The following is a 12911-nucleotide window of genomic DNA, read 5'->3' on the forward strand; positions in this document are numbered from 1 at the left end:
CCTGTCATTTCAGAAAATCAGGATATTAAAACCAAAACTCTTAGACATTAATTACAAAAGTTACCAACTTATTTCCCATTGTATTTTGGCTAACTTCCCAATTCACCCAAGTATAGGGATATCAACTACTTAAACTTAGTTGATAGCACAAATACACTATGAAAACAAGAAAAAAAAAAAGACAAAATAGAAAAACGGCCCCCACAAAACACAAAGTGACATACTTGGGAGAAAATAATGAATTTATGCTTACTGTCTTAGAGGAAAACATTCTTCGTATTTCACTGGTGCTACTACTAAACATGTGTGGCATAACGAAATTCAATAGTGACATGAGTTCTAACAGATTATTCTGTACGGGTGTGCCCGTGAGCAGCAAACGGTTATTTGCCTGTGAATGAATGAAAGTAAAATTCAGGTTTTTTTTTTTTTTTTTTTTTTTTAAAGCCAAATCCTTGTCTGCATTTCTCAGTGGGGGAGGAAAAAAATGTTAAGACCATTATTAATAATGTAACATTTTCTGATGAAAGACTAGTAACTGAGAAAAATTATTATCTATTGTGTTTTAAGGTAGAATGTGTAAAAATAATGGTTTCATTTGTAAGTAGGTAACTTATGTCCTCATATCACTTTTATGAGGCAATGAAAGTAGATTATATTTGATATTCATAAAGTTTATCACATAGAACAGGGGTTTGCAAATTGAGGCTCATGAGCCAATAAATATGATTTTTATATTTTTAAAGGGTAGTTAAAAAGCAAAGAAGTGGCAGAAGCTTAATGGCCCATAAGGCATGAAATATTTATTACCTGGACCTTTACAAAACAAGTTTGTTGACCCCTGATATCAAATACTAAATACATTAAATTATAATTGGAATAATTCACAAAATCCTCTCTTACATTAATTGTCATAAGGTGCTGGTAGCGGATAGAGCCCATATTCTTCAGCATATGGCCCTCATCAAAAATAGCATAATTAAGTTTCAGCCTTCGAAACAGACTACGATCATCAGAACTGCTGATTGCGCAATTATACCTGTCACCAAAAAAAAAAAAACAAAAAAACTCTAAGGTTATACCTTTAAAAGCCTGGACCACAGTGAGATTTAGTGTTTTATAAAATTTTTATTCATGCAATTTTAATAACCAGTAGTTAAAAGATACCACTAGACATAGGTGATGTTCAAATAAATACTGATGCACTTGTATCCAATAATTACCTATATGTAACCAAACTATAGAAGCTGCCATATGTAGGTAAAGGAAAATTTAAATGTTACAATTAGACAATATCTACACACCTAGGAAGAAGCCAATTTGGGTATAATTTATATGTAATCTGCAATTTTTATACACTTTTTCTCATGAACTGTTATACATTCAGAACAAACAGGGAAAAAAAGGACATGAAATTAAAACATTTGTTAAGTACATAATACTATTGTATTAAAGTAGTAGAGTACATCCAAGAAAAAAGTTAATAGCAGCTACCAGTACTAGACTATCTATGAAAATGAAGTCCATTTTATTTAGAAAAGATGAATTCTGGATGAATTCTTTTAATCATGGCCTCCTACAGAAGTCAGTAGAGAAAATAGTAACTAAATACTGAGAGTTAACATGAAGATTGAAATAACCTATATTTAAAAATGCAATATGAGAGCAGTAACTTCTCTGCTTAATATTTTTTCAATGTTTATTTTTGAGAGAGAGAGACAGAGCATGAGTGAGGGAGGGGCAGAGAGACAGAGACCCAGAATCCAAAGCAGGCTCCAGGCTCTGAGCTGTCAGCACAGAGCCGGATGTGGGGCTCAAGCCCACGTGCTGTGAGATAATGACATGAGCAGAAGTCGGACGCTTAACTGACAGCCACCCAGGCACCCCTCTGCTAAATATTTACGCTAAAACAGCCAGTACACCAAGTCATGATTAACTTGGTAGAAAGTTATATTTTCCACCCGTACTTCTATAAATCAATTTTTTTCACTTAGAGAGTGAGATTTCACTGTATTTATTAATACAAAATTATTAATTGTTGGAGAACAAGAAGCTGGAAGCACCGTGAGAATGTCCTGAAGGAAAGGAATAGAACTGCTTTCAGTTCCTTGCTGCTCTGTGCTTTTCCTTCAGGACATTCTCACGGTGCCTCCGGCTTCGGCTTCTTGTTCCCAACAATCAATGATTAATAATTGACACAAGTTAGAAATATTACAAATCATTTGGTGGGATATCTTAAATTTTACTTTAAGTTTAACAGAAAGTCTTGTAAAACTACACTTTCAATCAAGTGGACAAAGCCCTTTTATAACCATTAACCATCATCTGTCATACTATTAAAAAACTGATGGGGCGCCTGGGTGGCTCGGTCGGTTAAGCGTCCGACTTCGGCTCAGGTCATGATCTCACGGTCCGTGGGTTCGAGCCCCGCATCAGGCTCTGTGCTGACAGCTCAGAGCCTGGAGCCTGTTTCAGATTCTGTGTCTCCCTCTCTCTCTGCCCCTCCCCTGTTCATGCTCTGTCTCTCTCTGTCTCAAAAACAAATAAAAAATTTAAAAAAAAACAAAAAACAAAAAAAAAAAAACTGAAAAATGCCCGAATCCTCAACATAAATCATTCCATTACTTTTGTTGTATAGTTCTTAGCATAAATTTTCCTTCATATTACTACTAAGATATTTTTTTTTTTTTTCAACGTTTTTTTAATTTATTTTTGGGACAGAGAGAGACAGAGCATGAACAGGGGAGGGGCAGAGAGAGAGGGAGACACAGAATCGGAAACAGGCTCCAGGCTCCGAGCCATCGGCCCAGAGCCCGACGCGGGGCTCGAACTCACGGGCCGCGAGATCGTGACCTGGCTGAAGTCGGACGCTTAACCGACTGCGCCACCCAGGCGCCCTCTACTAAGATATTTTTAAAAATTTGAGGGTTACACAAAATCTTTCCTGCTCAAATATACTTTGTCTCCATACTTACGTGGTCACAATTACATTATATTCTTCGTATTTACTATGGATGTTGTATCTAATCTGTTTACGTTCTTCTTGAGAGCCTACAATTTAAAAACACCACACACATACTGGTTACATTTATTGTACTTTACTGTATGTAAGGATTTTAAAGAAGTTTCTAATTAAAGCAAAATGACATTCTTACCATAGTAACAGAGCACCTTTAAAGTGGGGCACCATAAATTAACTTCTCTCAACCAGTTATCTATAAAGCAAAAGAGATATTATTTGTATCTGCTACAACAGGTTATGTGCTACAACAGGTTATATGCAGTGAAATGAATTCTACCCAGAAATTCTTTTGCAAAATAATGATTAAAAAAAAAAACAAACCAAAGACCCTTCACAATTCTCCTGATGATTAAAATAATTTTGAAGAGGCATAAAATGAAAGGCAGATGGCCAACCATTATATTTATAGGTCATTAATTTCCATTTTAAAGACTTTTTTTGGATTATGTTCATACGTATATTATCTTACTCTAGTCAACATCCAATCAATTAAGAATAACTTCAATGGGGATGAACTGTATACTGATTCTATAAATGTTTAATTATAAATTTAAAAGCACTTATTTCTCTCAAATTACTCATCAAAACAATTTTTTCATTAAAACAATTTTCTAGAAGTATTACAATAGTCCATGATCTTATTGATGGTCCCTGATCCATAATAATTCCATAAAAATTCAAAAGGTGAATAACTGACTTGTATTGCAGTTATTTTAAAAGATGTGCAGTATAATCAAACACGCATACTCACACATATACAAAGGGAGAAAAAAATATAAGGTGACCACATAATATTCACCTCTATAAACTAAGAAATCACAGATTTTCTTCTCCCTATACACAACCCTATACAGTCAAGTGTAGTTGTCCACAATATTACAAACCTATAGTTGATGCTGGAACAACGATCAAATGAGGACCTTTATTACCCTCCTGATAAAGGTATGCCAGGAATGCAATGGCTTGAATAGTTTTTCCTAGGCCCTAAAATTAAATGTTTAAAAGACAATATATGAAATTTAAAAACAAAAAATACTGGAAAACACAAAAGGAAAAATAATACTTCTGGTTTTATTTATTTTTGATTCCCCATAATGCAACCATATGAGAGTTCTATATTCTTAGTTCCCAATGACTGATAAAACAGACCATAATGTCCAAATTACACTAAAACTCAGTTTAATGAGCAGGATGTATCCTGCTAGTTAAAATACGACACACATTAATATGGAAGAGCTTTGCAATGCATATAAAGGATATAATTTTGGTAACTATTTATATAAAACAAATATTTAATACATACTAAAGAACAATGTTCCAATGACTAATCAGATCATATACCTATCCTATCACCCACCAATTTCACTTCTAAGAGTATATTCAAGAAATATGAGGACATATATCCACAAAGACCTTGGGTAAGAATGTTGACAGTAGCCAAACACAGGAAATGACCTAAAGGAACTTCAACAGGAAAATGGATACACAAGTTGCAACATATTTATACTATGGACTACCACATACCAATCAAAAACCAAACTACTGATACATATAAGAACACGGATGAATCTCTGTAACTTTTATCATGCACCAAATGAACCAGAAGTAAACAGTATATACTGAATGGCGCTATTTATAGAGTTCAAAATTAAAAAAAAATAACCTATGTTTATAGACATCAGAATAGTGGTGGTAATAACTAAAAAGAAGCATGAGGGCATGTTCCTGGGACAATGGAAATGTTGATTTGGGAAGTGGTCACATGGGTGCACACATATGTAAAAAGTCACTAAGTTGAACATTTGTGTATTTTACTGCAAGTAAATTCTATATAAGCGAAGTGGGGTTTATTTTTAGGCTACTGATCAAGTTTAGCTAAACACTGCCAGCTGTGATAAACTGAACTGCCCTCATTCCTGTGTTGAAGCCCTAATGCCCAATATGACTATATTTGGAAATAGGGTCTTTAAGGAGGTAATTAAGGTTAAGTGAAATCACAGGGATGGGGGCCCAATCCCCATTGTCAGAGAAAAAGACACCAGGGATGTGTGAGCAGAGAAAAAGACATGCGAGGACACATCAAGAAGGTGGCCATCTGCAAACAAAGGCTAGAGGCCTTAGGAGAAACCAAATCTGCCAACACCTTGATCTTAGACTTCTAGTCTCCACAGATGTAAGAAATAAATTTCTGTTGTTTAAGCCACCCACTCTTTGGTCTTTTATTATGGGAGCCCTAGCAAACCAGGCAAGACACTAATTTATAGATATTGTGTTTTACAGGTTACAAAAACAGTTTCACATATTGTACTTCATTTGATGCCAAATATAATCTTAAGATACAGAAATTACTCATGTTTCATTAATATTGGCTGAGATTAGGCCATTCGGTAAGGATTAGCCCATGAAAAGCAAAGGTTTGGGTTCCAAACCCAGATTTGATTCTCAAGTCCAGCTCTCCACAACTGTAATGTTCTATATTCTATATCTAATTCTATAACTATTTGAAATCCTGCATATATATTGTTTTCTATCAGATAAAGAGCATCTTTGTTATAATGATAATATAATGTATGTGTGGGAATAGTCTTAAAGTACAAAAGATTACTAGAAGCTAACTACAGAATAAGGATCACTGTTAATTTTTATTTTGAAAATGTAATATACACTGTAATACATATGTATTTAATAAGCATTTTCCCAATGAACAGGACTAATTTTTAATAAACTTTTTAACAGAAGAAGGACATTAAGGTTAAAGGTCAAGTTTCTATGTGACAATACCTGAACTACTGGGTGTAATGAACTTCCTAAGCTCAGCTTCAAGCAAATGTGTTGGGGGAGGTGGGGGGGGTGGGGAGTGGTGCACAGAAACTCAGAGACAGCTAACAAAAAATGGCTGAAATGATGTTGCTGATAAATGTGTGGATTTATTTATAAGTCTCTATAAATTTTCAAAGTAGCTATAGAAAAGCACATAAAACAAAATCTTAGTATTATACATATGCATATTGTGTATGTACATACAAACACACACCTGCAGAAGAAAATAATCTCAAAAGATATACACCAAAATAGTACTTATTTCAAGGCAGCAGGAGTATGAGGGATCTTGATTATTTTTGGAATTTTTACGTAACGTCTAATTTTTAAAACATATATATTAATTTGATAATCAGAAAGAAAGTGAAGCCCATTTTCATTTTGAGGGGCAATGAGGAGGCCAGAGCTAAGAGAAGTGCTAGAAAATTAGAAGGGGTGAATGGAGTAATAAAATACTGATGTGAGAACAGTTAACTACAGGGGTCAAGGGAAAATTTTACTTTTTAAATGATAGCAAGAAGGCCTTTTAATGATGAATCCTAGAAATAGAGTACTACTTACCATTTCATCTGCCAAAATGCCATTAAGTCCATGTTTATGTACCAATGCCAGCCAGTTCAAACCAACCTTCTGATAGGGCTTGAGTGACAAACTGGTAAAGAGAGTTACAAAATATTACAGATTTATACTTCTATACTTTTATACTCCACTAGTTTTATGACATGAGGTTTAAGTTTACAATGCACACAAAAACTGAAATACCTATGTCTAATCTTACCTTTTAACTTACAAGCTATTTACACTTAGTTAAGAAAAAAGAGCCCCAAACACAATGCATTTTCTTCTATTTTCTCAACTTTTATTTTGTATTGACTTACTTTTTCTGGCTTTAAGAATTACAAAAAATATTTCCATGTTCAGTCATAATGTAATGCCACCAAGTTAATTCCATAAATGATCACAATATTAACCATGATAACATATTACTAACCTAATATATACTAGAAAATGGTACTGTATGGATTTGAATTATACCACATTAGGGAACTTCAAGTATTAGGACAACACAAGCTTAATTTGCCTCTTTGCCAGGTTGACTGAATAAACACTTTCTGAATGAGTGTCAGTCACCTCTAATGTCAGTGGTATGTATATCTGGAAGGCATATATATGTATTTGTTTTTGAACTGTATATGAATATAAATTTGAGAGACATCAATGAGCATCAAAAAGTAGAAAGTAGCAGGCAAGGGTCAAAAATCTCATTTAATTTGGAAACACATAATTTGGAAATAACTTCTTTGGAAGGTAATATTGGAAGGCTATTACCAATAAAAACACTATTTTTTTTCTAAAAGTTCAAGTAGTTAAAAACCAATAGCAATTATTACTAAATACCTATTACATACAGATACACAAATAGCATTTTCAAGCACCACCTCATTTAATCTTTTAACATCCATTAAGACTGCCTTTTAGCATTACTTGAAACTGATGAAAAACCTGATGCTAAGTAATCTGCCTGAGGCTGCATAGCTACAAAGTGTTATGGATGGCTAAGATTTTAACTAAGGAAGTCCATCTCACTCAAAAGTTTATCCTTATACTCCCTAGGTCAGCACACAACACATATTAACACGAAAAGCTAGGATAAAGACACACCTTTCATTCTCCAGCTTTTATCCTCTCCCCTTAATTACCTATTACACACATCCTATCTGCACATAGGTAAGGAGTCTGAACACAGCTATGGTATAATAAAATGGTTAAAGGGCCAAATTCTAAAATCAACAGACTTTAATTAGAATGGGGTACAAGAGGTAGGGTAGAAAGATATACATCTTAAATTAGAAATATGTTTCGGGGCACCTGGGTGGCTCAGTTGGTTAAGCGTCCAACTTCGGCTCAGGTCATGATCTCACAGTTCATGAGTTTGAGCCCCATGTCGGGCTCTGTGCTGAAAGCTCTGAAGCTGACAGCTTTGGATTCTGTGTCTCTTTCTCTCTCTGCCCCTCCCCTCTCCCACTGGTCTCTCTCTCAAAAATAAACATTAAAAAAAAATTAAAAATAAATCTATGTTTCAGCTGTGGGGCATGCAATCTATAAAACATTTCTCATTAAAAAAAAAATAAAAGCATTGGTGGGGAAAAATTCAGCAATATTGCTGAAATCTTTATAGTTCATTTAAAAAAAAAGTCTTTGTTTTCCTGATCATGTAATTTCAGCTGCCACTACAAAAGTAATAATAAATAAAACATATTACCATAGATATTTTAATTTCCAGATCCAAATGAATTTTCTACAATGGTGAAAGTAAATGCTCATACTGGAATATTTAGTCTATTCCAGACACAATGCTATGGGCGTGACATGCATGATTACTTCATATAATCTAATGATAAAGCAGTAATATTATTATCCCCATTTTAGAGATGAGCTGATCTCTGGGACTCGGAGAAGAGAAGTAACTTGCCCAAGGTCATATAGCTATACAAATGCACTGTACTGCAGTGGCAGAGACGGAATCCAATCTAGGTCTGATCCAGAGCTCAGCCCTTCAACAGAACACGAAAAAGTTCTTTCCTCCTGACCCACCCCCTCTATGGTCAAAACTGAGTTCTTTATTATTTTTGAGCTGCTCTTGATGCCTTAGTCATCCCACACATGTAAGGTTCATACTTTATGAAAATGATGAAACTTCATAAGGTGGGCAAAGTACGTCATTTATAAATGCATCAGAGCACCAAGCATGCTATCCCAACATCGATCTATCACAAATAGCCAAGAAATATTGAGAAACTAGTGTAACTGTTAAAATACTCTTCACTATACATAAAACTTTAAAAAGTGATGAAGGAGTTTTGAGAAGCATCTACTATATAGAATTTTTCAATCAAATAAAAATGGCTTCATCCATATCACAAAACAGCTCTGCTGGCTGTTTCTGATCAAGATACTAAATAGCTTTGTTATACTGAAATATTTGTTTTAAAAATACAATGTGTGTGCTTGTGTATGTGTATACACACATATGTATTTTTGTGTATACACTCCTCTACTGGATTTATCTAAGCTTCCAATAACTTTTTTATTGCTTAGTATCCCAACAGTGCTGCCCGTCAACAGATCCCTTCTTCAGAAGGCAAAAACATCAATGAAAATGCAATTTTGACAAAGATGCTTTAAATCCAATTTGTTATGACCAATTTTTAAAATAGGGCAGCTATATTCTTTCTCTAGCAGGATCTAATATTTAGATGCTGTACAATCACACCTTCTATTTATTTTGACATTCTATCGTTTTCTAAAAATTTTCATGACTGCATATAACCCCCCCACACACCAGTTTATAGATAAAAATGTAATCTGCCCATGCCTTCTGAATTAGTTTAAGTGCTCTCTTCTCATCAGCAGACCATAAATATCTTTTGGTACCTCTCACTAAAGAAAAAAAAAATGATTTTAAGATTTTCTGAGACCATGAAAGAAAATGAGGCAGCATGTTATTTTGAAGTTACCTGCTTTGTTAGGAGGAAAAAAAAAAAAAATCCTTCCAGAGTCAGGATTTATTTTCAGAGTGAAAATTTAATTGGGTTTAAATCTCCTGTTGGGAGAAACTGGTATCAAAGTTTTGAAAGGTGAGATAAGCTTGAAATGGAAATAATATGCTAAATGTGAGTTCAAAATGCAGAAATAGTCTAGAGAGACTTGATGCAAGCAGTTGATATGAAATAAGATTAGGGATACTAGCTGACCAAAAGCTTTATATTCCCTAAGTGTGACACAGCTGATGACAATACCACAACATTAGTTTGCACTAACGGTAGTATCCAAACGGCTAAAATATTTACATCATAGCACTTGGAGTTACTCAAGTCACATCTGCAGTACTGATCTGTATCCACATCACTGTCAAATGGCTTCACAGCAACTGTTTAGAACATGATAGGAAACCATCCTATCAAACTGAGGACAAACAAAATCAGAGTAACCTGGTAGAGTTAGCCCAGAAAAGACAGGACACATATAATTAAATACATTTTATATTGAACATCTGAGAAATCTTTTCAGATAAAACAACTTAAAGCTAATATATTTTAGATCAACTGCTAAAGTTTGAGAGATGGCTACATTAACAGTAGGAATAAAAAGGGAAAAATACTGAGGTTTTTTTTCTCTTTTCCCTCACTGTATTATATTTTAACTTTCGGTATCTTTAGTTTTAACATTTTAAAATAAAAATTATGAACGTAATAGTTTTGAGCTTTGAGATACACGCAAGAAATTTTATTTCCCTCTGCAAAGACTTTATTTTTAATAAGGATTTTGGTATGTCTATATGTCCTTTATCTCTAAAAGGCAACTTTTTTGTTATAATTAATATAAATTTGTAATAATAAACAGTTAACATAATTTTGCTTCAACGTAAACTTTGCTAAAAGAATTGGTTCTGTTAAGAAAAGCAGGGTAGCTTAGTCATCAGGATGGTTTGACATTTTCCTCCAATGCTAATAACTCCTTTCCCAAGGCAAGAAAACTACTTTAATTGTCTCTGTGCCTAGCAGCAATGATGCCTGGCCAGTATACCAAGTAAAACTGCTTGTGCAACTCTTACCTTGGCTAAAAATAAAAACCAAGACAACAAATTTCACCCCCTAAAAGTGCATTTACATGAACTCTCAAGAAACTATCTACACAGGTATTAGAAGTTCTATTTCGGGCTAGAGCCAATGAGCACTTTTTTAAAAAGAGCAATTTTTCTCATCTATTAAATACTTCATCAGAAAATTCCTCAGCATAAAGGAAGGACAGTGTATTACCTGATCATACTATTTACAAGTAACAGGACTTTGTGGATGTGGGTTTAAGAGAGAAAATTTTCAAGTGATGCAATAAAGCACTTGATTTTTTAAAATCCAAATTATGATAAAGTAGACTCAACTGGGTAAGTCTTGTAGAGTGAAGAACTCCCCATATCCAATGCTGTAGAACAAGAAGGAGCAGCTCCAACTACACTTTTAGGAGATGAATTTGCTGACATGGCCATAGTTCTTTCTATGCAACAGAGAAAAGAGCTTCTTTGTGGGAAGTGCATCACGTTTCCCTACACCATCCCATAGCACCCTAGAAGGGCACAGAAAAGATTGTAGCTTACTATTAAAGGCCAGTAACCGTATCTTGACTTTTAATTAACCAATGATCAGCAAATATGCTTTGATCATTGACTAGAAAAAGACTAGAAGAAGTAAATAAAATCACCAAGGTAATTAATTTTAGTACCTAGTGCTAATCTTATTAAATACCTATCAGAAATATTCTGAACAAATGTAACTCATTTTTAACGTTACATATTACTGAATACTATGGATATACCATAATCCACTCTAACTATTCATACCATAATTCATTCTATTCTCTGATTTTAGGAACTTGGATTGTTTCCATGTTTTTGCCACTATAAATATTATCACAGTAAACAATTTTATACATTTCTTTAAAAGAAGTATCCTAAATAGTTCTGAGTCCCCAAACCACTTAAAAATAAACTTTTAAAGGAAGTTCAAAATAATCTTTCCGTCCCAATATCCCAACACCATGCAAACTGGGGGCATCACAATTATAAAATGCCATTTTAATATGTACTGGTTGTTGTACAAATTTTTTTACTGAAAATAATTCAGTGTCTGCTTTTTTGTAAGAATTCTGAAAAGGTATTTTACTGACACTAGCAGTTTTGGGAAATATAGTTTTTATAACCTTTCCTTATATAATCTATTTAATAAGTGTCCTTGTCATTACTGATGTTTCTACTCCAGAAAGAGATTTAATAACTCTGGGCTTTTGAAAGCATTTAAAATATTAAATCAGATACAGTATATTTTAATAATTTCATTTTATTTATGATTAAAAAGAAACTGAGCTAGGACAAATTTTATCACTGATATAATTAAGCAGCTGATTTTCTGAAGCACCAAACTGTGTAAAGGGGTAGTAGCTAAAACCACCTTTCCAGTTTTTGTGATTATATATGAAATCATCTGTCATCAGACAAGGAAAACATAGGTTATATAAGACCATAACAATTCCTCCCTCTAATCTGTAAAGATATAATGGAGTAAAATACCCTTGGCAGGGTCGGGGGGGAAGGGGTATCAATAAAAAACAATTCTTGCATCACTGATGTGTCATTAAAGGAAACTCTGGGCTTCCCTTCTAACATTAGTTTTCATAAAACTTCCACATGTAAGTTCCCTAGGCACAATACAGAAATAAGTTCTGAACTTTTATACAGCTGAGATAAAATAAGAAATAGGTATGTATAACAAATATTACCTCTGGTTTAGAATGGAGGGTTGTTCTATGTTCCATCCACCTCCATTTCCAGTGAGCATGGTAACTTGTTTTGTCAACTTATTTGAAATGTCTTCACATTTGTTCATAAGCCTTATAACTACATCCCTTTCTTGGATCAGTGTTTTACAATGCCATATCAAATCTTCTGATAAGCCATTAGTTTTGGACATCTTTGTGAACTATGGCATAAAAAGAAAAATAATTTAACAGTTCAGATCTAGTAAATAAAAATCCAGTACCAATTTTTCTTCATGAGGAAAAGACAATTTGTTCATTGAATATTTTACTAATGACCTTAATCAAGTGCTAAGAGAACCTGTTTCTTTCATGTCTACATTTGAATTTCCATGTTTCTCTTTGATAAATCCTGTCACCTCCAACTCCCCATGCTGAAATAAGACATATCTTTCTCCCCCAAAATGCACAATCTCAAGCTAGTTATTACTTTGAACCTAGTGGATGTTCTCTTATAGGAGAAACTCTAAAGTGATGGTTAACATCTCCTATCAAGTTTTGTTTTCAAAATCTCAGATTCGTCTTCATTACCAAAAATAATAGTATTGTATAATTGCATACCTGATATCTTGCCCCATTTTCATCACTTTCCCTGCCTATGACATATTACTATATGATTAATCTTCCTAAAACATACTTTTCCCTATCTATCATCAAAGTACCACCCCTCGAGCTTTCAAAACTCCAACTATTATTTGTC

At 33.8% G+C, this 12911-nt stretch overlaps 1 protein-coding gene across 6 annotated transcripts in view; it reads right to left on the reverse strand.

Annotated features, from left to right (window-relative positions):
• SMARCAD1 (SWI/SNF-related, matrix-associated actin-dependent regulator of chromatin, subfamily a, containing DEAD/H box 1) overlaps nucleotides 1-12911 on the reverse strand; it is a 79134-nt gene that overhangs the window by 13650 nt on the left and 52573 nt on the right. For all 6 annotated transcript variants that reach the window (XM_058721900.1, XM_058721896.1, XM_058721898.1 and 3 more), the window contains 7 exons: nucleotides 12176-12375; nucleotides 6404-6494; nucleotides 3907-4006; nucleotides 3156-3215; nucleotides 2976-3051; nucleotides 904-1039; nucleotides 254-391 (listed from right to left, as the gene is read on the reverse strand). In XM_058721900.1, the coding sequence (XP_058577883.1) occupies nucleotides 254-391; nucleotides 904-1039; nucleotides 2976-3051; nucleotides 3156-3215; nucleotides 3907-4006; nucleotides 6404-6494; nucleotides 12176-12375 (801 nt within the window). The remainder of the gene's footprint in view (nucleotides 1-253; nucleotides 392-903; nucleotides 1040-2975; nucleotides 3052-3155; nucleotides 3216-3906; nucleotides 4007-6403; nucleotides 6495-12175; nucleotides 12376-12911) is intronic.

The sequence above is a fragment of the Neofelis nebulosa genome, chromosome 3 (genome assembly GCF_028018385.1).
Source record: "Neofelis nebulosa isolate mNeoNeb1 chromosome 3, mNeoNeb1.pri, whole genome shotgun sequence".
Taxonomy (NCBI): domain Eukaryota; kingdom Metazoa; phylum Chordata; class Mammalia; order Carnivora; family Felidae; genus Neofelis; species Neofelis nebulosa.